The sequence below is a fragment of the Neovison vison genome, chromosome 1 (genome assembly GCF_020171115.1).
Source record: "Neovison vison isolate M4711 chromosome 1, ASM_NN_V1, whole genome shotgun sequence".
NCBI lineage: Eukaryota > Metazoa > Chordata > Mammalia > Carnivora > Mustelidae > Neogale > Neogale vison.
Window position 1 is genome coordinate 147,847,437 of NC_058091.1, and position 24,842 is coordinate 147,872,278.

General features: G+C 44.7%; 6 protein-coding genes across 6 annotated transcripts; 4 read left to right on the forward strand and 2 right to left on the reverse strand.

Annotated features, from left to right (window-relative positions):
* Positions 1-1,053: 1,053 nt before the first annotated feature.
* On the reverse strand, positions 1,054-1,450 carry LOC122914086 (histone H2B type 1-K). The gene has a single exon (XM_044260724.1). The coding sequence runs from the start codon at positions 1,432-1,434 to the stop codon at positions 1,054-1,056; it is 381 nt and encodes a 126-aa protein (XP_044116659.1). The 5' UTR covers positions 1,435-1,450.
* A 297-nt stretch (positions 1,451-1,747) lies between these two features.
* LOC122913859 (histone H2A type 1-B) lies at positions 1,748-2,519 on the forward strand. The gene has a single exon (XM_044260502.1). The coding sequence runs from the start codon at positions 1,760-1,762 to the stop codon at positions 2,150-2,152; it is 393 nt and encodes a 130-aa protein (XP_044116437.1). The 5' UTR covers positions 1,748-1,759; the 3' UTR covers positions 2,153-2,519.
* LOC122909540 (histone H3.1-like) lies at positions 2,365-4,388 on the forward strand. The gene is made up of 2 exons (XM_044253860.1): positions 2,365-2,370; positions 2,513-4,388. The coding sequence occupies exons 1-2, from the start codon at positions 2,365-2,367 to the stop codon at positions 2,840-2,842; spliced, it is 336 nt and encodes a 111-aa protein (XP_044109795.1). The 3' UTR covers positions 2,843-4,388.
* A 2,025-nt stretch (positions 4,389-6,413) lies between these two features.
* On the reverse strand, positions 6,414-22,163 carry LOC122914001 (histone H2B type 1-K). Its single transcript, XM_044260647.1, has 2 exons — positions 21,715-22,163; positions 6,414-8,244 (listed from the first exon to the last, which is right to left on the reverse strand). The coding sequence occupies exon 1, from the start codon at positions 22,102-22,104 to the stop codon at positions 21,724-21,726; it is 381 nt and encodes a 126-aa protein (XP_044116582.1). The 5' UTR covers positions 22,105-22,163; the 3' UTR covers positions 6,414-8,244; positions 21,715-21,723.
* Positions 18,944-19,293, forward strand: LOC122914173 (histone H4). Its single transcript, XM_044260809.1, has one exon. The coding sequence runs from the start codon at positions 18,982-18,984 to the stop codon at positions 19,291-19,293; it is 312 nt and encodes a 103-aa protein (XP_044116744.1). The 5' UTR covers positions 18,944-18,981.
* A 277-nt stretch (positions 22,164-22,440) lies between the features above and the next one.
* On the forward strand, positions 22,441-22,864 carry LOC122913970 (histone H2A type 1-H-like). Its single transcript, XM_044260617.1, has one exon. The coding sequence runs from the start codon at positions 22,441-22,443 to the stop codon at positions 22,825-22,827; it is 387 nt and encodes a 128-aa protein (XP_044116552.1). The 3' UTR covers positions 22,828-22,864.
* Positions 22,865-24,842: the final 1,978 nt, after the last annotated feature.

The window sequence follows — 24,842 nt, forward strand, 5'->3', positions numbered from 1 at the left end:
CAAACCAGCACCTTGATGAAGCTTCCAAATGCTTTATAGATCGTGGCTTTGAAGCAAAGAGACACTGAATATTGAAAAGTTACAATCCAGAGACTTATAATTGGGTGACTGGTTATTTACAACAGCCTGACATGGAGTTTGTTCTTCCTCACCGGTTCCAGGCAATGTCAAACATAGGATTTAAAATAGCAACAAAAGGAACCTTAAAATAAATACTGATTTTTGTTTCAGGAGAGTCTAGGATAAATGCCATCAAGCTTCTTTGACGTCAGTGGACCCCCCCACACCCCCCCACTCCCCATAGAGCCATTTCGTCCTGTAGTATTTTCCAGCCAATGGATATATGGCAAAGGGAAAACGGCGCCCTAAACAGAAATAAACCAGATACTTTTGGGCCTGAAAATGACATCCGCCAAATTCCTTTCTGACGAAAATTCCGAGGAAAATTATAAACGTCATTCCCACTAGGATAGAACGCTCAAGTGGAGGACAATGGAAAGCAGCCCAGACAGCGGGAGAATGTTCCCTCCCGGGACTACTGGAGCTCTCGGCCGGGAGTGGCCGCCGGTCTCCGCGCGGCTGGACCCGCCGGCGCGACCCAGTTGCCGGCAGCCAATCGGGGCACCGGGAGAACTGGCGGCAAATTCAAAGTGCCCGCGCCACCCCCGCGCCCAACGCTTTACTCCCGACAAACTGGGGAGTATTTGAATTTGCTTCGAGTTTAACTTGCTCTACCATCGTCACTTGACCCCGATGGTGATCAGAACCAGTGGAAGAGGCCTTTTGAAAACCTAAGGGACAGTGACAAACCAAGGGCGGTTGCTTTGCACAAAGGAGTTGCAGACCTTTGGCAAGGCCTGGTTAGTATTTTTGTCGTTAGTTAGCGGGACAGGAAAACTGTGACATTGTCCAGTGATTGCCGTACCTCGCAGACCAATTACTGCAAAACTCCAGGAGCCAGGACAGAATGGAAACAAGTGGCAGCTCTCTCTTTGAGAACATGGGTGGCTCTTAAAAGAGCCTTTAGTTTTCAATCCGCAGCTAAGTTGCTGTTTACTTGGCGCTAGTGTACTTGGTGACGGCCTTGGTGCCCTCGGACACGGCATGCTTGGCCAGCTCCCCGGGCAGCAGCAGGCGCACGGCAGTCTGGATCTCCCTGGACGTGATGGTCGAGCGCTTGTTGTAGTGCGCCAGGCGGGACGCCTCGCCCGCGATGCGCTCGAAGATGTCGTTGACGAACGAGTTCATGATGCCCATGGCCTTGGACGAGATGCCGGTGTCGGGGTGCACCTGCTTCAGCACCTTGTACACGTACACCGAGTAGCTCTCCTTGCGGCTGCGTTTGCGCTTCTTGCCGTCCTTCTTCTGCGCCTTGGTCACCGCCTTCTTGGAGCCCTTCTTCGGGGCCGGCGCCGACTTGGCTGGCTCGGGCATGGTTCGCAAAAGCTTAGTTCTGCGCGAAGGAAGAAATGATAGAAAAGAAGCACAGCCGGTCCCATTTATATAGAAGCCCTTATGCAAATGAAGTGTAAATTACATTCCTGTGTCTGATTGGTGGCCATCCAAGGCAACGTCAGAAGTTAGTGCTGCCCAATCAGAATGCAAGAATCCCAAAGTTGCCATTACCATTGGTTAAAATGAAGCTGCAATCTTAACCAATGAAAAATCTTCTTTTTCAAGCCCAATAAGGGTTATAAAAAGTGCTACTCCTGCGCTTTCATTTCGGCAACTTACTGCGGTGGTCAAGCTTAGGGTTAGTATGTCGGGTCGCGGAAAGCAGGGCGGGAAGGCGCGCGCCAAGGCCAAGACGCGCTCGTCGCGGGCGGGTCTGCAGTTCCCGGTGGGCCGCGTGCACCGCCTGCTCCGCAAGGGCAACTACTCGGAGCGCGTCGGGGCCGGCGCGCCCGTGTACCTGGCGGCCGTGCTCGAGTACCTGACGGCCGAGATCCTGGAGCTGGCGGGCAACGCGGCGCGCGACAACAAGAAGACGCGCATCATCCCGCGCCACCTGCAGCTGGCCATCCGCAACGACGAGGAGCTCAACAAGCTGCTGGGCCGCGTCACCATCGCGCAGGGCGGCGTGCTGCCCAACATCCAGGCCGTGCTGCTGCCCAAGAAGACCGAGAGCCACCACAAGGCCAAGGGCAAGTAGAAGACTGGCAGAGTTCGCAGTTCAAGTATCCTGTCTAAACCCAAAGGCTCTTTTCAGGGCCACCTATATTTTCTGAAAGAGAACTTTAACATTTACTCTGATAAATGGGAAGAGAAGGTGAAACTTAAAGGAAAGCGGAGTATTCTTTAACTCCTATCCCGGGTTGAAAACCCACCTCCGTATGTCTAGTCCAAAACTGCCATGTAGGATAGATGGTCGCATTTGAGATGAGCAGGAACTGTAAACACCTCTTGCGTACCTCGTCTAATTGTTTCGGTAAGTAGTGTGCGTCCACAGACAGCTATTAGCTTTTGTAAATTGACATTTCTGGTGCTCATCAGCTTCCCTGGCTGAGTTTAGCAGCCGGCCACGGGCGGCGTGAAGAAGCCGCACCGCTACCGGCCCGGCACGGTGGCCCTGCGCGAGATCCGGCGCTACCAGAAGTCCACCGAGCTGCTGGTCCGCAAGCTGCCGTTCCAGCGGCTGGTGAGCGAGATCGCGCAGGACTTCAAGACCGACCTGCGCTTCCAGAGCTCGGCCGTCATGGCGCTGCAGGAGGCGTGCGAGGCCTACCTGGTGGGGCTCTTCGAGGACACCAACCTCTGCGCCATCCACGCCAAGCGCGTCACCATCATGCCCAAGGACACCCGGGTCCCCTACAGGTTAATGGAGGGCCTCATTACAGGATAGCGCCACACCCGTGTTTCCTAACAGTAGACATGCTCTGAGGCACTGCCCCCCATCACCCTCAATGTTGCCAAATGAATAAAATCGTGGGATTACATTGGTATGTAATTTTCTCTGGAGCCCGAGAAAACTTTCTCACATCTGGGATGAACCTAAAATCTTCAGGGCTGTTGCCTCAGGGTAATTTTTGTCGAACCTTAACATTTAAGGGAAGTTTCCCGTAACTGGTGCAATTGAAATGTGTAATGTTGCTAATCCCGCAGGCTGTTCTGCCTTCCAGACTCAAGGAACGAATGGAGTCAGGAAAATACTATAGAAGAGTCTGATATGGTTTGACCAAGGGCTGTTTAGGAATGAAGTACACTGTGTGGCCGGTTTCTGACAACCCCTGGCCTCTGAGGGGGCAGGGTTAGGGATGGAGGAAGGTCTGTTGATGAGCACCACACTTAACTTTTGTTGCTGTTAGGGAATAAGGTAAGGAAAACCCCTGCCACCTGGTTTTATTGCCCAGGGTACAGAATCTTGCCTCCTACTCTCTGTTCACTGTACTCCTTTAACTGATGTCTCCTCAAAAAGGGGAGGGGGGGAGCGGGAAGCGTTGTTTGTTTTTTTTTTCTTGAATGTCTTGGATAAATAACCTTGGCTGCCCAGTGACATTTATGGAAATCCTTCTCAGAATAATATTTGAGGTGCATAAAATGCAAACATTACAAAAAACGTATCCCTTTAGTTACTGATGTATTTTTAATAAAAATAAATTCAATAGGACTGATATGTCCCTAACTAGGAAACATGTTATGATACATGCTTGCTGAACCTAAAAACTGCCATCACTAATCAGACGAGTAAATAACGGTTCAAGGTAATTTGGCAATTGTTAAGAGAAATGGGATTATCTGCGATTTCCACTGGGTGACAAGTACTGAGTTTGTGGCCTAAATTCATTGTAAAGAGCAGTAAATTAGGCTTCCCCATCCCAATTTATGCGGTTTCTCCTCACTACCACGCACCCTCCACCATGCACTGCTGATTTTTATCCTCGGAGGTATTGTGGCGTGTATGGACTTCAGCTTACAAACCTTTGTAGTAAAATTTGATTGACCTACCCGTGACTTTTCAGCCTAATTATAATTTATCCTTGAAAGCACCACTTCCTATCTGGGACTTCTTTAACAAAGTCTATTAATATGTCATATTAATATTCATACCCTTGTTCCTATTTCTTGTACTTAAAACATAACTACTTTTTTTTTTTTGTAAACTACTTCTAGTCCTAGTGTAAATATGACTTTTTGGAATGAAAATGAACACTGATGACAGTATCTAACAATGAGAGGCACTCAGATGCACCCCCTCCCATAGTAAGATATTTGACTTTTTGATGGGCTTTTTAGAAGCTGTGTGACCCAAATGATTTTACTCATTATTCAATTGTTCTGTCCTTAAATATGTCTTCCAATTTTAGGGAAAGAAAAATGACTTTTCCTCTACTCTTCTGAGTGTTCATCTGAGATCCCTGTAATAAAAGACAGTTTTCCCAAGAGAAAAACATGGAGACTTTTATTAACATTGCTAAAGAAGAAAAATTCAACTGAGTACATTTAAAGGTCAAATTGGCTTTATTCAATGATTCACAGAGCAGGTAACATCCCACCCGGCAATACAAAGGCGTTCTGGAAGAAAAGAAAAGGCTTTTAAAGGTGAAAGGTGGCAGAAAAAAGAAACTATTAGCAGCTAAGAATGCATTGTTTCAGGCAAGGTCACCTTTCTAAAGGGGCGGGCCTATTGAGTGGATTATCTCACTAGCCGACTAGGTTAATTGCACTTGGCTCAAGGTTACATTCCTGGGGGTGGCAGTGGGACTCCAGGGGAGTGAGATTGTGACTAGATTAGGTATTAATCTTGGTTTGCTGATGTGGGGTTTATTCAAGTGACTCTATGTGGGGCTTGCTGTCTCCTTTCTAACATGTGTACCTGTGTACATATGGGAGCCACACTGCAGACAACCAGGAACCCCCAAGGTGCCTTAAAAATATCGTTTAAATACTGTCTTCCGCGTGTCAGGGAGCAAGAATTCCTGTCCCCTTCAAGGGTCCTTCCGGCTGGACTAGGAATCCAACTGACTTGAGAAAGATTAACAGGAGAAAAGTCTAATTTAATAGCATTTGTACAGGGAATACACACAGACCTGGAAATTCCAAAGACAGGCAAAAGAAGGCATATATCTCATTCTGAACTAAGACGGCGTCTGGGATTTCAGAGGGAAGGGATGACCTTCATGAGGCAGTAAGAAGGGCGGGTGTTCCGTAATTAGATGTTTGCCCTGCCATAGAGAGGTTATGCCCGAGTTTTTGCATCTGAGAGACCACCAAGGAGCCAACAACGATGTAATCACACGCGAGGGTTTATTTGACAAGATTAAGCTTGGGCCCAAGTACACCTGACACAGCCGAGTAGGGACTTGGACCCTGAGATGACATGCTTAAGCTTGGGCCCAAGTATACCCGGTGCAGCGGAGTAGGGGCTTGGACACTGAACCAGATTACAGACAGTTTTTAAAGACAGAGTAGGGATGGATTTGGCAGTAGGTGATTGGGCTACGATGGCATCCCTATGTTCTTGTGATTTTTTACAGTGTTAAGCTGTCCTATTTCTGACATGATTTATTACAACGTCAAGCTATCCTACTCCTGACATGACTTGTTACCTCATTACCTCGTTAAACTATCCTATTCCTAATTAGTTTTTGGTATGGTGTTTTGTTTTCAAAACCTGGGGCACCTGGGTGGCTCAGTGGTTTAAGCCTCTGCCTTCGGCTCGGATCACGATCTCAGGGTCCTGGGATCGTGCCCCACATTGGGCTCTCTGCTCAGCGGGGAGCCTGCTTCCCCCTCTCTCTCTGCCTGCCTCTCTGCCTACTTGTGATCTCTCTCTGTCTATCAAAAAAAAAAAAAAAAATCTTAAAAATCTTAAAAAAAAAAAAAAAGATTAAAACCTGGTCAGTCTTCCTGGAGCCAGGGGTCATTTACCGGTCACGTAGGCCTAAGATGGCTGCCGGGGCCAAGATGGCTGTACCTCATGTACTTCATGCTTTTACTTGACAAAAAGCAGCCTTGGTTTTTTGGCCTCCACAAGAGATGGGTCCCTTGGAAAACGTTTACCTCTGTTAATAATCCTCTTCTGGGAACGACCCCAATTTAGATTTTTCTATGTACCTATGGGAGGGACAAGTTTCTCTAGAGCCCACAGGGTCTTTATTGTCTTCAGCTCAGAATAATTTCAGCAAAAAGCCCATCTTTGGGGCATCCTGCCCTCAGCCCTTATAAGCCTACCACAAAAGGTGAGGGGAAGTTTGTTATGGAAAGCTTACCAGGAAAAAAAAAATCAACTTTGTTAGGCAGATTTAAGCTGGGGCCCTCTCCACTGATAAAGGTCTAAAGCTGCCTACTGGTGTTGCTGGGTGAACTGGGAGACCTGGGCCCTGAGGTCTGGACCCAACCCATATCAAAGATGTCGCTGAAGGCTCTTGGTCTCCTCACGAGAAAGAATTCAAAGGCAGATGCAACACAGTGTATGAGGGGTACAAGCAGGAAAGTTTATTGAAACCAAAGAACACTCAGGATGTGAGAGAGCATGGTGAGCTCAAGAGGAAGAACCATGCGTCCTGGAGTTAGGGTTTCTTTCACTGACAGTTGTTAACCAGCGGGCAGAATAGTTACTACTTGGGGCGGGAAGCAGGGTCTCTTCACCGGCTCAGGGGTTTCCGGTCGTGGCGCCGCCATCTTGGGCCTGTCTGGTGGGATCTGGCTTGAAGCTACCCTGACCTGCCTCTGATCTTCCGCACAGCAGGCGGTGGCCTCCGCCTTGATGGCCTCGGGGCATCCCGGTAGAGCCTAAACTAACTGCCTACCCAGACACTGGGATTAACCTTTGTCCCTCCTGGTAGAGAAGGAAGGAGGGAGAGCTTTGTAAATCTACTTCCTGCTTTTAGGCGAATAAGTGGAAAGACAAAGAGCGTTTCTTCTCTCTGCTTCATCTCAAATGCCTTCAGCTCAAAATCAACCTTATGTCAGAGTGGAATATTCTGGGGTGGCCTATTAAGATATCTTTTAATACCTAATGCTAATATTTGTATTTATTAGTACAGTATTAGGTCTATATTAATAAAAAAATCTGAAATCTGCATTATATTTCTAAATGATACACAGAATATTTCTAAACAAAAGTTTTAAACAAAGGAAAGCTGTCTCTTTACCATAGTTTTAAGGCTTTTTTCCCCCTAATGTTCTGGATTAATGTAATTGAGCACTTTTTCTTATATTTGTAGATATTCATATATTCTTCCTTACAGACAATTTGAATGACCTACTCATTTCAAGTTCCATAGGCTTGATGAGGACTTTTTATAATAGTGCAGAAAAACAATAAGAAAACCATGTGGGCATTGTAGGGAGATTAGGGTGAGATGGGACAGAGGCAAGAGGAGGGAAGGATGGTTACCAGTCCTTCCTTTAGCCTGATGACCTGCCCTTGCCTTGGCTGTATTCTGCTCCTTCCCCCTTATGATCCCTAATCAATTTATTTGCAGCTGCAGCCCAAATCAAAGGGGACTAGGAGGCCTGGTTTCTCTCATGTGGAATAAAGCAAACTGGAAGACACTGACCGCAGTGACCATTTTTTAGAAATAATACACAAAATAAACACTGAAAACCTGTACCATTGTAAGGCAACTCATGTGTGAGTTCATTCTCCTGGGAATCACAGATAGAAACTGCACCAGGTGGCTCAGTCAGTTAAGTGCCGGACTCTTGATTTTGGCTCAAGTCATGATCCCCTGTTGTGGGATCGCACCCAGCCCTGGGATTTGCACTCAGCATGGCGTCTGCTTGTCCCTCTCCCTCAGCAACTCCCTGGCTCTCTTCTCTCTCAAATACATAAAATCTTTAAAAAAGAAACTGCACCAGGTGAGTTGTCCCACAAAGGAAACTTTATCTGCAGCAAATAAGGAAACCACACAGAATAACTTCCAAAACCATGACTCCCCAGGCAAGGGTGAATGGGTTCCTTTTATATAGGGTTAGGGTGAATATGTAGGAAGATGAGCCTTGTCCTTGTATGTATAGGCAGGCATAGCCTCACATGCGCCTTAAAAAACATGCCTAGACTCACATTGTGTGTTATGGAAATGAGCCTTGTGCTCCTTGGGCAGATTTTAGTATGATAATGAAGTACAGGTCACTGTAAGTCACTCCATGGGTCACTCAGTGATCCCCCACACAGGTCGGAGTCCTGATTAGTTCAAACTGGTCTGGGTGGTCTGGTCGGTTGTTAATGCTTGAAGGGTAGGTTCACTTTCCATCACGGGATACTGCTCCTGGGGTCAGCTGCCAGAGCTAAGAGATCAGCTGGAAAGAAGAAATGTGGGACAAACATCAATGAGTACAAGCAGGTGGGCAGCAAAGGTCAGGTCTTGGGGCCTAGCAGATGACATTCACTTTCCTCCTGGAGTCCATCACTTTCCTGCCAATATTCCATCTGGTAAAGGATGAGAAAACCAAATTCTCCATTGAAAATTTGGTTAAGGGGGCGCCTGGGTGGCTCAGTGGGTTAAAGCCTCTGCCTTTGGCTCAGGTCATGATCTCAGGGTTCTGGGATAGAGCCCCATGTCGGTCTCCTTGCTCAGTGGAGAGCCTCCTTCTTCCGCTCCCACTGCCCCTGCTTGTGTTCCCTACTTGCTGTGTCTTTCTGTGTCAAATAAATAAAATGGAATCTTTTAAAACAGAAAAAGAAAAAGCTTTGTATTTTTACAAAATAATATACTGTAGGTTTATAAATAAATAAATGCCTTTGGCTATCAATTTCAGAAACTATAAAGAGCCTGACCAACTTTTCAGATATCCATCCATTGCTACCTTCTATTGAAAGACTCCGCATATAGATACCCCCCCCCCAGCCATTGATTAACTAACTGCTTCTTGGCTTTTCTGTAATCGTTTGGCTTCGCCCTTCCCCTGTTAGACCCTTCCCCCAGTTAATTGTTTAACCGCTCTCTTGCCTTTCTGTAACCGCTTGGCTTTTAGGGGGTGATACTGGTCTCCTGTTTAAACAGGATACCTTATGTGCATAGTCATGTAGGCAAGGGGGGTCGCCTAGGTACGTGGGCCTAGTCACGTAGGCAGGATGCTTCTCTGCTGAGTAATAAGGTCCAACTCCCCCTCCTCACTCCCCCTCCCCACCTTTCTCTTCGCGTGCCGGGGTCCTTCAAAGCCAATCTACAAACACCGAGTATGCCTTACATTCAAACCAGCCAATAAGAACCTTGTAACTATGTTTCTGCTTCTGTACGTATGCTTTCGCTTCCCCAAACCCCATAAAAAGGCCCTGAACAAAGGGCTGGCGCGCGAGTCTTCCTAAGACTTGATCGCCCGCAGGTACCTGTGTCAACTCAATAAACCTCGTGCTGTTTGCATCTGATCAGTGGACTCGGCTTGGTTTTTGGGTCCGGGGGTCTCCTCCTGAGAAGGGGTCCATTCCGGGGTGCTTGGAGCCCCGGGGGATCTTTCATTTGGGGGCTCGTCCGGGATGTGAGACCCCCACCCAGGGACCACCGACCCACTGTCAGGAGGTAAGCTGGCCAGCACTTTATTCGTTGTGTCTGTTCGTTGCGTCTGTGGCTGCGTCTGAACCTGTTACTTGTGAATTTGCGCATGCGTTTGGTTTGGGGTTCGATCGGATCCATTTGTATTTGGTGAGGGCCAGAAGGAGCTGACGGGCTCGGACTTCTCCCTCGCAGCCCTGGAAGACGTTCCAGAGGCGTTTGTAGTCCCGCCGGGCGGGACATTTGGGTCCTTCGGGACATTTGGGCCCCGGGGCAGCGGGGCATTTGGAGCTCAGCCTGTATCAGAGAGATACGTGGCCTTGGTTGGAGAGGGGGAATCCGGACCCCCGGGATCTCCGCTTGAGTTTTTGCTTTCGTTTTTGTACCGAAATCGCGCAGCGTCCTTCTTGTTAACTGTTTTGTGTGTCTTACTTATTGTCCTTGGTGTTTTCTTTGACTCTAAAATGGGGCAAACACTTACCACCCCCTTAAGTCTCACTTTAGGTCACTGGAGAGATTCTGAGTTTCTCCTAATAGATGTGGGGGTTTCTCCCTCACTCACTTCCCATGTTAATGGCTATAACTGGAACCAACTGGGGTTGGTCTAACTCGAGACAGAGACCATAAGGAATATTCCCAAGCAGCTGCCGAAACTCTCTTTGTTTCGGGGAGGTTTCCCTGTGTTCTCTGGCCCGACTTGGACTGCTTAACCCCTCCCCCCTTGCTGGTGGGAAAGCATGGCATCTGCTCCTCTGTTGGGGCTTATGAGCTCCAAAACCGGGAATCCTTTCTCTGCCTCCTGGCAGCACTTTGTTTTCCTCTGTTTCCCCCTTATCGTGTTTCTGCACCAACGTGCGTGCAGCCTGCATGACTAGCCTCTAGATCATGCACCATGGCTCCTCTCTCCACTGTCAAGGAGCAAAAAGAGCACCCCCTGGACCTAAAACCCCCACTCCAGATCTTCCCATGCATGTCTCAGGTAAACATTCAAAGTGGAGTGGGCCCAGGTGGAATGTAAATCACTATTGGAACTAAGTTAAGTTTGTTGGTTTAATTAAGATAAGACCTGTCTTTTAAGTTAACAGTAGTAAATGTGAAACTTGGAAGTTTACTGAAGGTCAAATAAGCTTGTGTTACTTGTTAAAATATGTTAGCAAAGAAATGACTAAACTGATGGTTAATTGTCTGTCTCAAAGTTTTAATGGGTAATTGCTGAAGTAGCTTTCAAAGTCTTTGGTAACCTGAAAGTTTTAAAGTTTTACTTGGATGACAAACGGAATTGAATTGTGGACATCTATATCTTGACCAAACAGGATAAAATGCTAAGTCATTAATTACTGGATGTAGATTTGTGCTTTTGACTTCTTAACTGCAAAGAAACTAAGAGTATTTAAATCTGCTGGTAAACTTGTTTTCCACTTAACTGATTCATAAATTTGCCACCTGAAGAATTCTGTTGTAACAGTTCACAAATGGCTAATAACTAAAGGTGTTTCTAACAATACAAAATTCTGCTTAGTGTAACTAAGACTGATGGAAATAAAGGGAAACTGTATGTAGGAAAGTAGGAGATATGTAAGAAAGATTTAAGGAATGGGAATACATTTTGTTGAAGGTAAGGGAAGATAATTTTGTCCTAAATGAGATGGTTGTTTGGAAGGAAATGGCTTGGGACAAAACCTGAATGCAAAGGAAAGTTGTAGAAGGTTTATGAAGGGAAATCTTCAGAAAAGGAATTTTAGATATGGTCAGGACAGACTAAAAAAAGAAAAACAGCCTCCAAGGTGATTTAATACTCTCCTGACCTGCCTCCACATAGATTATACTTCCAAGTATAAGGGCCATTTGGCCTTGAGAGATTAAGAAAGCAGCCCAACCTTGAGAGACTGCAAAAACACCCGGTTGCCATCCTCCATTGCCTGTAACCATAGAAATTCACTCTAATCTGTAAAGAGTAAAAAGGGAGATTGATCACCTCCCATTAGCCAGAGATACCCAAAAGGGAGGGTATCCAACCTGTTTGAATCTGAAGAGTGCCTGACCATGTAAATCTGTCTGTACGGCTTTCACTGCTTCGGCTACGGAGTCTGAGTGGGCTGCACCCTGAGTCTCGCAGGGCGTCATATGGCAGAACGGTCATCTACTCCACGGAGTAGCCTGGTCTAGGGTTTATTTGGACAGGCCTTAGCTAAAACGCTCCTAAGTTCCTGTGGGGAATGCGAGCAGGACAGCAGGGGAAAGATCCCCCTCCCTTGTCTGCGACATCATTCATGATGGGAGAAAAACCCAGAAAACTCCTATCTTAAGACTGCACACTTAAAAATAAAATTAAAAAGGGAAAAGACACTGGTATAAAAAAAAAAAAAAAAAAGCTGATTTTCCTTGTTTAAAAGGACAAAGTTTTCTTAGATTAATTGATCAGATAAGAGAATGTAAATGGTTTTCTCTTTGCCAGCCCAGAAAACCCAGTCTCTATGTTTTGTTTTATCACGTGTTTAACATCCCTAATTATATTTAGGCGTGTGCTTTAAAACTTTCTAAGATTTTAGCAATTGTTGACAAGATTTAAACCAATGATAGACCTTGGGTTACATTTGGGAAAATGCTATAATTATTCTAGAGATTCTATACATTTCCTAAAATTTTAAATGTTTTAAAAGATCATCGCTTGATATTATAATTACAGAAATGTTATATGTCACAGAAGTAACCTGATTTCCTTGCCAGCTAAATTGTAAACTCTTGTCTCATCAGCTCTAACCATATCCATTCCGAGTTTTGTCATTTGTAATTGTTTTAATTCTTTTGTAAAATGAGTTTTATCTTCAAGGAGATTTATATAAAGGACTTCCAGGACAAATACAGATATTTGATATACTTGAAAATCCTAAAACTGAAATGGGTAAGAATTTCCAAAACTAACTAAAGGTGCATTCACCAGATTTAGTAACATGGGATTAAATGAACTACAAGATTATAATGTTATGTCTCTTAATGTTTTGTCTTGTTTTAGACATTGCTGGTTCTCTAATGTTTGCTCTTCCAGACTAGGGATACTTTTTCTTAAGTTATCTGTAACTCACAGAGATGTAAAAGTGCTCAAGGCATTCAACTTTTCTCTCTAATCTAAACCCTCTGAAACCAAAAGGTCTCAGTAAGTATTCTTTCTTCCATGGCAATCAGTCATTTGCATAAGTTCAATAAGAATCTGTTCTCTTTGTAACAGGACAGCATTGGAAACTGGTTATTTTACCAAGGCTTTGACTGGAATGTCATAATTGAAAAAGACATGCATAGACTCAGATATGACCAGACAGCTTTAAGGAACTAAGGTTGACTTTATGAAACCTGGAGCCATAAAGCCCCTTGGGACTATTGGCCTGATACCTTGTTTACAGAGTTCCCAGCAGCCTCACCAGGTGAGTAAAGAATGTCACTCCTTGGTAGGTGCAGAATCTCATGAAGAGGCATATGCCCAAATCGACAGGTATTGCAGGCATGCCTGATGGCAAGTACGTGGCTTGGCTTCTGGCCTGGAGAGGCTACTAGAAGTTCAACCTAGAGATTCCTTATAAGAAGTTCCAGCAAAGCAGATTCTAAAAGATCTATATGATCACACTCAACTGTTCTTGCTGAGCTTATGTAAATAATGGGCCAAGTTTGTTAAAACTGGACTTGTTTCACAAGTGATTTAGTCCTGATTTGGCTATCTCTGGAAATGAGGTTTTTATTTTAGAGAGAAAAATTATGTTTTAGTAACACACCTTTATGGATGTTAAATTCTAGATTTGATGGTCTTTAAATGTTTGTTTACCTAAGCTAAACAATTTGAGGTAAACTTCAGAGAAGTTACACAATAGCTTCTTTAATCGATCTTATTATCTTGTGGGTATATTAACAAGACCCCACGGCACATGATTAAACAACTGGAAAATGGGATCCATTCCCCTATAATTATATAACTTAACTAACACCTTGTTTGTGGCTGGGATAATAAAATTGCCTGAAGGCCAGCCTATTGCACTCCATAGGATTAACTATGGACTTACAGAGATAATGGATGACCCCACTTTCTTTATAATTAGATCGGATGATGCATGGGGGCCTCCCCTTATCTCTTGACAAGTTTTCTCACTTGCCAGTGATCCTCCGTAATCAGGATATTGTTAAGGCTGGACCACTCAAAGGTCTTCTTATTGGTTTCATCCCTTAGTCATATTTATCCTAGAGGCCACCTCTGTTGAGGTGCAATTGCAAATAGATGCTTTAGTGAAACCTAGAACAGCCCTCATAAAAGAGCCTCAAAGCTCACGATGGGACAGTCCCTGACAGTGATGACTTTACATCAGGCCCAGATTTGTCTTAGAAGCCAAAGGCCACTAATAGATGATGGAGGCCGACTTATTAAATACTGGGCTATACTTACAGATATGCCAGAAATAATACTTAAAACTTGTCAAAGTTTAAACCTAGTTACCTGTATGCCTGAACCTGACCACTGTTCTTCTTTCTCTATAGAGCAAAACTGTTCAGAGGTTATTGATCTTGCTTACTCTATTTGGCCAGATTTAAGATGCCCCTGTTAAAAATAGGAATGACACTTGGTTTTCTGATAACAGTAGTTTTCATAAAAAGAATAAGAAAAGCTAGGTATACCGTAGTGCTCACTAGCACTTTCCAATTGCCAAAGCCTAAGAATTAATATTTATACTGACTCCAAATATGCTTTCCTGGTACTACATGCCCATGGAGCTATTTGGAAGGAAAGGAGATTGCTATCAAGCCATAACTCCCCAATCAAATATAGGCCTAAGTTACAAACCCTCCTTATCGCTATACTGAAGATGGCGTATATCAGATCTGTGATGCATATCTGTGGCTTACACCCACGATTGGACGGCTCAGTCAGAAGGCAGTTTTATGCTGGGAACAAAGAAATCATACGAGTGATACTTGGGCAAAGAACGCACGATATCTAGGATGGCTATCACTAGAAATGTGTTCCCAAGTAACAGTACTCCAGGCTACTGACTGGTTTGCTACTGACTGGGCAAGGCGACCTGGCATTAGATGGCCAGCTCCAAATGGAACCCAGTGGATATGTGAAACAAACCTGTGGCCCTGGCTTCCTCCAGGGTGGATAGGTCACTGTACCTTAGGATTTGCCTGGATTCATGGGCGCATTACTAAAACCATTACAACTCCAGCTAATCTCCCCAACTTAAAACAAAGATGGATGCGATCTATTTTTTAAATGGTATAATCACTTAGCATCCATTTTTGTTCCATCTTTGGGACTAGAGGATGTCATGTGGCATATGTGCAATTATCAAGACAGAATGTTGTGTGTACATCCCAGACTATCACAAAAATGTCACAGGATTAATAAAGAATATAAATGCCCAGATTAAGGCTCTACAAGATCCCTCTCTCTCTTTTAGTGATTGGTTAAGTTCCTGGCTTGGAGGAGGGCTATGGCCAACTCTCCTTTTCGGGCTTCTCATTCTTATCGCCTTATTAACCTTAACATGTTGCTTTGTTCGCTATTTCTCTACTTGATGCCGAGACTCCATCGCTGCAATGACTTCACCACGACAGATGATCCTTACCATGTGCAAAGATACTTTTTCACTGTCAGCACTGGATTCAGCTGCCTCCGCCTTTCGTAACTCCCCTATACATTCCTCCACTGATCAATGTTGACCTGAGTAGGTAGGGACAGCTCTACGCCCCTATTCAGCAGGAAGAAGTTACAGAAGATGAGACCTTCCACCTTCAACCACCTTAAAAATTTAAGGGTCAAAATTGTTCAGGAGGCTGGATGAGGAGGGAGCAGGGGCTGGCGCCTTGCACCCCCTCTCCACCCACTCCCCTTAGTAATATGTGTGACATTCCTCAGGCACCCCTGACTGCCCTGAAAGAAGAACAAATGGTTATATTGCAGAGATCACAGTCTTGTAAGGCAGGAGTCTCTCTTGGTTTACACATGTCCTTGAGATTTACAACAAAGAAGTTACCTTATCAATAGCCCAATTTCCAAAGACACATAACTCAGTTCCTCAAGCCCATCTGCAAGCCCTGCAGCTAGTACACCCTAACATCTGCAAGCTAGCAATGGGAACTCCAGCCAATTAGGACGTAGAAAATTACTTTGACCGCCTTCACAACCATCCCCCCTGGGGGCAACTCGGGTTAAATCCTTGGGGAAGCTATGGGGACTGAAGTCAACAAAGTATGTTAAGAACACTTATGCCCCGGGTTTCACAGACCCAGAGAGTGGACCTACTGTAGTGGGACATCCCACTTTTATTGTCGCTATTGGGGCTGCGAAACCACTGGTGACACAGCAATATCAGCTAATTCGACAGACCAGATCCCAAACTGACCTGGTACAGGACCAGAGCGAATGGATATAAGATTCTATCCATGATAAAAAAAAGGGGGGGAATGAAAGACTCCGCATATAGATACCCCCCCCCAGCCATTGATTAACTAACTGCTTCTTGGCTTTTCTGTAATCGTTTGGCTTCGCCCTTCCCCTGTTAGACCCTTCCCCCAGTTAATTGTTTAACCGCTCTCTTGCCTTTCTGTAACCGCTTGGCTTTTAGGGGGTGATACTGGTCTCCTGTTTAAACAGGATACCTTATGTGCATAGTCATGTAGGCAAGGGGGGTCGCCTAGGTACGTGGGCCTAGTCACGTAGGCAGGATGCTTCTCTGCTGAGTAATAAGGTCCAACTCCCCCTCCTCACTCCCCCTCCCCACCTTTCTCTTCGCGTGCCGGGGTCCTTCAAAGCCAATCTACAAACACCGAGTATGCCTTACATTCAAACCAGCCAATAAGAACCTTGTAACTATGTTTCTGCTTCTGTACGTATGCTTTCGCTTCCCCAAACCCCATAAAAAGGCCCTGAACAAAGGGCTGGCGCGCGAGTCTTCCTAAGACTTGATCGCCCGCAGGTACCTGTGTCAACTCAATAAACCTCGTGCTGTTTGCATCTGATCAGTGGACTCGGCTTGGTTTTTGGGTCCGGGGGTCTCCTCCTGAGAAGGGGTCCATTCCGGGGTGCTTGGAGCCCCGGGGGATCTTTCACTATCATGACTAGTGTTATGCAAGTATCCATTAAATCAGATGACAAGGGAGGCTACTGGTTGGTGGGAATTTTACGGATTTTTAAAGTAGAGAGTAAGGTCTGTAAAAGGTATGTCAATGAACTAATGTTGGGGAAAAATGTTTTTTTAAGATTTTACTTATTTATTTGACAAAGAGAGACATAGAGAGAGAGCTCAAGCAGGGAGAGTGGTGGAGAGAGAAAGCAGGCTTCCCTCAGAGCAGGGAGCCTGATGCAGGTCTCTGTCCAAGGACCCTGGGATCATTACGTGAGCTGAAGGCAGATGCCTAAAGACTGAGACACCCAGGTGCCCCAAGAAAACAATTTTATTCTTCAATAAGCATAAAGCCATAATATTAGGCTCATCACTGGCAATCTTCTAAAGAGATGGCAAAGACAAAGAAATCTCACTTTTTTTAGAGCTAATCAGATACAACCCTTTACATCAGGTAGGATTTGCAATGTAGTCTCAGATACCAGCTGAAGTTAAATTTCCTTTTCAAGAAACTGACAAATAGAGTACTGTTTTCCTTGATGATTACATTTCAAAATAAAGGAGTCAAAGATCCTTGAGGAAAGTTCCTAAGTTAAGAGGCTGGCCAAAGGCTTATTTACCCATCAGAAGGATTTACATACAATCGGAAAGGATAGAGAAAGAAATTCTGAAAAAGAAAAAGGGAATAGAGGGACCTTCAGAGAAAAGTCAGTCTCTTATCTTCCATTTGTATTTGCCCTTAAAATAAACTATGCTATCCCTCCCCTCTATTAAAATATATTGATTTTGCCTCCCACTATCTGAATCAGTATTGTTTCTTCAAGCATTTGGCAAGTTTTCTTTCATTGCAACATAAACGCAGAAAAAAAATCTCAATATTTTAATGACATTTAGAAATTCTTTTTATTTATTTTATGAAATTTAAATGGAATACTTTGGAAATACTGTAATGCAACATCTCTAAAAGTAAGTCATTGAAATAAAGGATAGCAAGAAAATAATTGGATAACAAGGGGATTCCATGCTAATGCTGAAAATAGTCATTAAAATTTCTCAGAATTTAAGCAATATTGTATATGTATTTATGCTATATATATTTAACTAAGTATATCATTGTATTTATATTTGTTTATTATATATCTTTAAATATATAATATTAAGTATATTCTTTTAATAAAGAATTTCTTAGGGATGTCTGGATGGCTCAGTCAGTTCAGCGTCTGCCTTCAGCTCAGGTCATAATCCTGGGGTCCTGGGATTGAGCCCCATATGTGGCTCCCTGCTCAGTGGGGAGTCTGCTTCTTTGTCTGCTGCTCCCCTTGCTTGTGCTCCCTCTCTCTCTGACAAATAAATAAAATCTTAAAAAAAAATTAAAAATTTTTTTCTTAGAAAGACCAAAGTATACTTTCTTTTCCCTGAATTCGAATTTTCTACTTGTTTGTTTATGACAAATTAATTGCTCTTGTAGTTAATGAAAGTTTTAGAAAGTTTTTAAAAATCATATTTATCTAGAAAAAAAAAACACTACTGAGATACACTGAAAGATGGAGAGATTCAGTATTTTTCAGGTTAGGAGGGCACAATATTCCAAAGCTAATAAATTTACCATAATAAATGTACAGCCAAATACTAAGATATTTTTCAGTGTTTCAAATAATTATAATACTTCAGCAGTACACACAGACTGATCAACAGAACAGTGAAAATTCAAGAAATAATTTTTTAAGTAAACTTTTCCATATATAAACAATTAATTTACTCAAACCAGTGGAGAAAATATATGTTATACTGATTAGCCAGCCGGTAAACTTTTTAAAAATTAATGCTCTATACAAGAAACCAAGTCTGGATTATTATAGTTTAAAAATATTTTTAAATGGTCCTACTCATTATGAGTAAAATATATTAACTGTTGTTGAAAATGAAAGTTGGTAGCCCTTTGGCAGTGGAAGAGAATTTAACCATATCCCTGGAAGATCTTTATTTAAATTCTCTATTCTATTAGCACATCGTGTTCCACTTCTAGGAAGTTAGTGTTTGGAACATATCCCCCCATAACAAGGAGAAAAACCTTTACAAAATGGTATAATCTTATGCAAATACTGTTAGTAAAAGAAAATGCATGCATATATGTGCAGATTAAAACAGCATATTTTATTCTCTCTTTTTCAAACGTATCCTCTACAGTGTTAAAGTTGTGTCGTTTCACGAGGATGGGACAACAGAAAAGAAGAAATAAAGAGCCTTAGGTCTCGAGGCTACACTCGGTGAACAAAAGCGAGCACCCTGGCAGCAGGCTGTTCCTTTCCAGATCCCCTCCTCCAACCCAGAGGGACTTCCCGCCACAGTCTTCCGGTTTTCACTCCGGTCCGCAGAGGTTACCAATAAAAAGGAACTGCGCGACCTGGGGGCAGCTTTGTGCTTTCACGCTTGCTGAAATGTCTGGTCGCGGTAAGGGCGGGAAAGGCCTGGGCAAGGGCGGCGCCAAGCGCCACCGCAAGGTGCTGCGCGACAACATCCAGGGCATCACCAAGCCCGCCATCCGGCGGCTGGCCCGGCGCGGCGGCGTCAAGCGCATCTCCGGCCTCATCTACGAGGAGACCCGCGGGGTGCTCAAGGTGTTCCTGGAGAACGTGATCCGCGACGCCGTCACCTACACGGAGCACGCCAAGCGCAAGACGGTCACGGCCATGGACGTGGTCTACGCGCTCAAGCGCCAGGGCCGCACCCTCTACGGCTTCGGGGGTTAAAAACCAAAGTAACCTTAGATTCTTGTTCTCAAAAAGGCCCTTTTTAGGGCCCCCAAGTTTTCTTTGGAAGAGCTTTAGTGCTTGTCTACAAACGGGTCACTTTGGTAGAGCCGCTGTGTAAGTTTTTAATGCCGCTTTGGGTTAGTTTTTAAGGCCAGCAAAATGACTTAGAGGCGCTGGTACGGACTTTTGGGACCTGAATTTCTGCTAACCAACCTTTTTTCGGTACGACATAGGAATCGCATGTATCTGGTAGATCCTGGATCATTAGTCTAACCCAAAGTCTGTGGAGGTCTTAGATCTAAAGCACAGCACCCAACACTAATTTTCTGTTCTTTTTGAATTTAGACTTGAATGTCAGGGTGAAGGGTATAAGCAAAAGGATAAGATCCACACAGCAGACGCCTTAAAAAATGTGTTTGGTTAGGCGGAGCTGCAGGGAGCTCTAGCAAGGGTCTTGAAAACGTATCGCTCCTCTACACTGTAGGACCTAGGTAAAATTTTTAAGTATGCATCTCTATGCTGGAAATTTTAAATTGCTGTACTTCCCATTACAAATCACACTGCTATGGGCGTTGTACACAGCTGTACCCTTCTGTGTGTGCAGATCTAGGAGAGGCGCTGCTTAGAAAGGGGGTCTGCATATTGAACATGAAATGAGCAACTTGTGTTCCGGGGTTATTTTTGTTTTATACCCCATACTCCACAAGTACTGAGTTCCTGTTACTCCCCATCTTCAACATTTCACTAGTGCAGACTAATTTTTTGCCAGTCCACATTTGCTAAACTAAATCTCATATATTTAAGTTGCGTTTCTCTGATTATAATAAAGTTGTTCAGTTTCTTACAAGTTTTTTGGCTATTGTGGAGTCATGTTTAATAATGTTGGGTTTACAATTTCAGTAGTTTGCAAATGATGCCTGTTCATATAGGGGTTATATCCGTCTCCCTTAATTCGCCAAAGAACTGCAGGCATAAGTAGACCAAAAAATTCAGACTGCTTATCTCATTATTTGGTTTGGAGAGTAAGGCTTTTCTGAAATTACTGATAACAGACTGGTCTTCCTATTTTCTTAATAAGCAATGATTGATTAACCAAAAGCCTAAAGTTTGCAAGACACTGTAATAAACAAAGGTAGAGTTAAAGAGAAGAAACCATGCCTCTAAGTTAATTCAAATTTGTGCTAAATGCTTTCCATGGATTCTTATGTAATAATCTTCTGAGATAGATTTTATTATTTTAAATTGGCAAAATATATGTGCTGACAGCCAAGTCAACCAAGTCACAAATATTATATTCTATAACCCAAACCTGTAATATTTTTAACCACTCTCTAGGTAACTAGAGAAGCCATCACAGAGAGGGGGTTAAAAACCAAAGTAACCTTAGATTCCTGGTGCAGAACGGAGAGCTTCCGACAGGTACAAGATGTGCCTCTATCCCAATCTGATCCAATTATTCCAGTCTTTTCTACAGTAGGTCTGACTGGGACTGAGAAAGTCACTTATTCTCTCACTCTGTTCACACAGATTTCGTACTGGCTCTGGAGAGCAGAATTTAGCAGCTGAAATCACAAAGTTCAGATCAATGTTCTTGTACAAATAGGCAAATTGTTGCAGACTTTAATTTGCTCAAATTATCAGAGGCACAGGATTCCACTTGTTACTTATGTGCCCTTGTTCTTCCCCATTATACCACCTACCACTTATTAGCTCTCCAGCCACATGTATAACAAACTAGTAAACTAGCCGCGTATCTTTTTTGTGAGCTCCAGTATTCCATTTCCTTATTCGGAAGAAAAGCTGTTTACTTGCAGACCTTCTCCCCCCCCCCACCCCCGCCCCACCGATGGTCTGCCAAGGTCCCGATCCCTTGTGGGTTGGAGAAGCCAACTTTTTCAAGCTTGAGGAGAGCAACGCTGTCAACTTAAATGCCCCTTCCGCCACTAGCAACTGCCTGGAACATGAGATGGCTGCTGAGCGACAAGGCGGATTTTGGTTAATCACTGGGGACTAAATTTACTAATACATAAACGCAAACTGTAACTGTAACGAAGAAAGACCACAAGACCCAGACTGTTAGAATTTAAACAGGAAGCCACTCGCTCACACAACCAAAGGATACACTTTCACGCCAGACAGGAATTCTTTGCGCTCACACACAGCACACACTTGGCAATAACGTCTCTTAAGGGTCCGGCTTACAGACGGCGACAGACACCGCGCGGTACATCCGGTTCCTTCCGGCCAAAGGCAGTTACGAGCACAGCGCGCGTTACTCAGAGCAATGGAATCCGCATAACAGCCCCGGGGTAACTGCCTGGAACTGAAGCCTCGATCCCGGCGGAGTATTTACAGGTCTCTTACCGAAAACTTAGTGGCTCTGAAAAGAGCCTTTGGGTTAAGTTTAAATATGCTTACTTAGCGAGGTTACTTGGCGCTGGTGTACTTGGTGACGGCCTTGGTGCCCTCGGACACGGCGTGCTTGGCCAACTCCCCGGGCAGCAGCAGGCGCACGGCCGTCTGGATCTCCCTGGACGTGATGGTCGAGCGCTTGTTGTAGTGCGCCAGGCGGGACGCCTCGCCCGCGATGCGCTCGAAGATGTCGTTGACGAACGAGTTCATGATGCCCATGGCCTTGGACGAGATGCCGGTGTCGGGGTGCACCTGCTTCAGCACCTTGTACACGTACACCGAGTAGCTCTCCTTGCGGCTGCGTTTGCGCTTCTTGCCGTCCTTCTTCTGCGCCTTGGTCACCGCTTTCTTGGAGCCCTTCTTCGGGGCCGGAGCAGACTTGGCGGGTTCAGGCATGATTCGGAAAAAAATGCCAGACACGCTCAAGGTAAAAGGAAAAAGGGAAAGAAGAATGTGAGCCCAATGCGGCTAGTCCCTTTTATACAGAAACCTTATGCAAATAAGGTGTAAATTACATTCCTGTGTCTGATTGGTGGCCATTCAAGGCAACGTCAGAAGTTAGTCCTGCCCAATAAGAATGCAAGGATCCCAGAGCTGCACTTCCATTGGTTAAGAAGAAGCTGCAATCGTAACCAATGAGAAACCTTCTTTTTCGCGCTCAACGGGGGTTATAAAGAGTGCTCAGGCGGCGCTTCAATAGCGGCAGTTCCTCCTAGTGTGGTTGAACTCGTTATGTCTGGACGTGGGAAGCAGGGCGGCAAGGCGCGCGCCAAGGCCAAGACGCGCTCGTCGCGGGCGGGTCTGCAGTTCCCGGTGGGCCGCGTGCACCGCCTGCTCCGCAAGGGCAACTACTCGGAGCGCGTCGGGGCCGGCGCGCCCGTGTACCTGGCGGCCGTGCTCGAGTACCTGACGGCCGAGATCCTGGAGCTGGCGGGCAACGCGGCGCGCGACAACAAGAAGACGCGCATCATCCCGCGCCACCTGCAGCTGGCCATCCGCAACGACGAGGAGCTCAACAAGCTGCTGGGCCGCGTCACCATCGCGCAGGGCGGCGTGCTGCCCAACATCCAGGCCGTGCTGCTGCCCAAGAAGACCGAGAGCCACCACAAGACCAAATAAGGAGCAAGGTTAGGGACATTGAAAACCAAAGGCTCTTTTCAGAGCCACCTATCGTTTCAAGCAAAAAGCTGATACACTTCATCTGCACTTTCGTTTTGGGGGGGGGAGGGGAGTAATCCCGTCAAGTGTTTTAGGAAGAGCAACCCGACTGATAGTCCTAGACGTAGTCAGACCTACAGAAAGGCCAACTTGGAGATCGTTCAGGGAGGAGCCCAACAGGTTCAGAAAAGAACGGGCAAGTCCCTGAGCCTATTTTAATGAGGGTCTTCCTGGTTTTAAGCGGCCAAAAGTAAAGCTAGAATGCATTGACTATTGTCCCAGCATAGCATAAGCAATTTGAGTATAGTAGAGTTCTCGGAAAGGTCAGCTTGACTTAAGAGGTCTAACTACAATTTTCACCAGATGTTGGGATTGTTAGTGGCCATTTCCATTTTCTTTAGAATTTTACTCTGAAGGGAGTTAGGCTGATACTGATTAAAGATACATAGAACGTACTGAAGCCCACGTTAGTAAATCCTTGGTCCTATTTCTTTGGAACACATGTATTTGCTTAATTCACTCAGCTCAGGACACAACAGTGGGTGCAATGTAGAATATCTGCCTCTGGGAGCTACTTCCAGGCAGCGGAGACAAATAAACATAAATAGGTAAGGTGATAGGTAAGTATCCTATGAAGAAAAGAGAAGCTATAGAGCATAATGGGAACTCCTACTTTAGATAAAGGGTAACTAATCAGAGACCTGCAGAAATCAAAAGAGAGGAGCCAGGTAGGTATTCGGGGAGAATTCCAAGTAGACAGAACTGAAAATGCAAAGGCCTTAAGACAGAAAGCTTGTGGAAACAGCCTGCAGGCCCTGAAGGCTATGATGGAAAAGCAGAAGGTGGCAGCACAATATAGGACTTTGTAGGGTGTGTAAATTAATGTGTATGAGTGATAAGAAACAATAGCACTCCTGAGCTCTGAGGTAATAAATTTGATAATACAAATCAGCTAGATGTGAAAATCTATGGACTCCAACCCATTTAAAAAACAAACCAAAAAAAAAAGATACTAAAAGTAAAGCTAACTTTATCATATGGCTCACAAAGAAAGAGTTAGGAGCTCACACTTTATATTTCAATACACACAGATTTATTTGCTACTGAATGGAAGGGAGAAAATTTCCTCTGTCCGAGTTCCTTCTAGCAGGACTAAGAATTAAATTGATGAAACGGGTTAACAGGAGAAAAATTTTATAATGTGCATGGAGAGGTCCAGTAATGAATTTGACACCTGAAAGAATGATCAAAGCAGGCAGTTTTTATACATTTTAGACAAAGAGAAAAAAAAATTGTGAGGATTTGACAGGATAAAGAAAACAGATGTTTGGGAGCCTGAATTAGTTAGGAATTCTAATTAAAAGTTGGGTTGAAGTAGTAGATTAATAAAGAAGTAACAAAGTTTGTTTCTACAGCTTTCTTGGCTCTCAATTTCCTATCTCTGGTGATAAGGATATCTTTTACATCTCAGCCCTGGGAGGGTGACTTGAATAGAAGAGATTTATTTCCTGCTTTCAGTGTGATGTCCCTGCGCCTGCTGTTTCCCAAGTAGCTCCCATTCAGGATAATCACTGTGCCATTGTGATACACCTGCCCTGGGCCCCTACACTACTCCTAGTCTTTGTGTGCAGAAGCCCTATTGAATAAAACAAGAGTCAAATGCAGGAGACCCAGGGAAAAGATTATGGTAGCATAGCCACACAGGTCATGTCCTCTGGGAGCAGATGCCCAGATGGAGTTTGGGGCACAAAATGTGATTAGGGGCCAACAGCTGTGAACAGAGGAAGAGGAACAAGGATGGGACAGAAGAGGATGGCAGACTGTGCTACAAAGCAGACAAATGTGGGAGCTCTGACGCCTGGGTTGCCTACCAGTGATGCCCCATGCCAGGCAAAAACTCCCCTGGGCCAGTCTTTATAGCCGCACTTTGCTCTGTCTGGACTGTGGGCTGCCATGGACAAGGATGTGACCTGGAG

Coding starts and splice junctions, on each gene's coding strand:
- LOC122914173 (XM_044260809.1), top strand. CDS start 18,982: ATGTCTGGTCGCGGTAAGGGCGGGAAAGGCCTGGGCAAGGGCGGCGCC.
- LOC122913859 (XM_044260502.1), top strand. CDS start 1,760: ATGTCGGGTCGCGGAAAGCAGGGCGGGAAGGCGCGCGCCAAGGCCAAG.
- LOC122914001 (XM_044260647.1), bottom strand. CDS start 22,104: ATGCCTGAACCCGCCAAGTCTGCTCCGGCCCCGAAGAAGGGCTCCAAG.
- LOC122914086 (XM_044260724.1), bottom strand. CDS start 1,434: ATGCCCGAGCCAGCCAAGTCGGCGCCGGCCCCGAAGAAGGGCTCCAAG.
- LOC122913970 (XM_044260617.1), top strand. CDS start 22,441: ATGTCTGGACGTGGGAAGCAGGGCGGCAAGGCGCGCGCCAAGGCCAAG.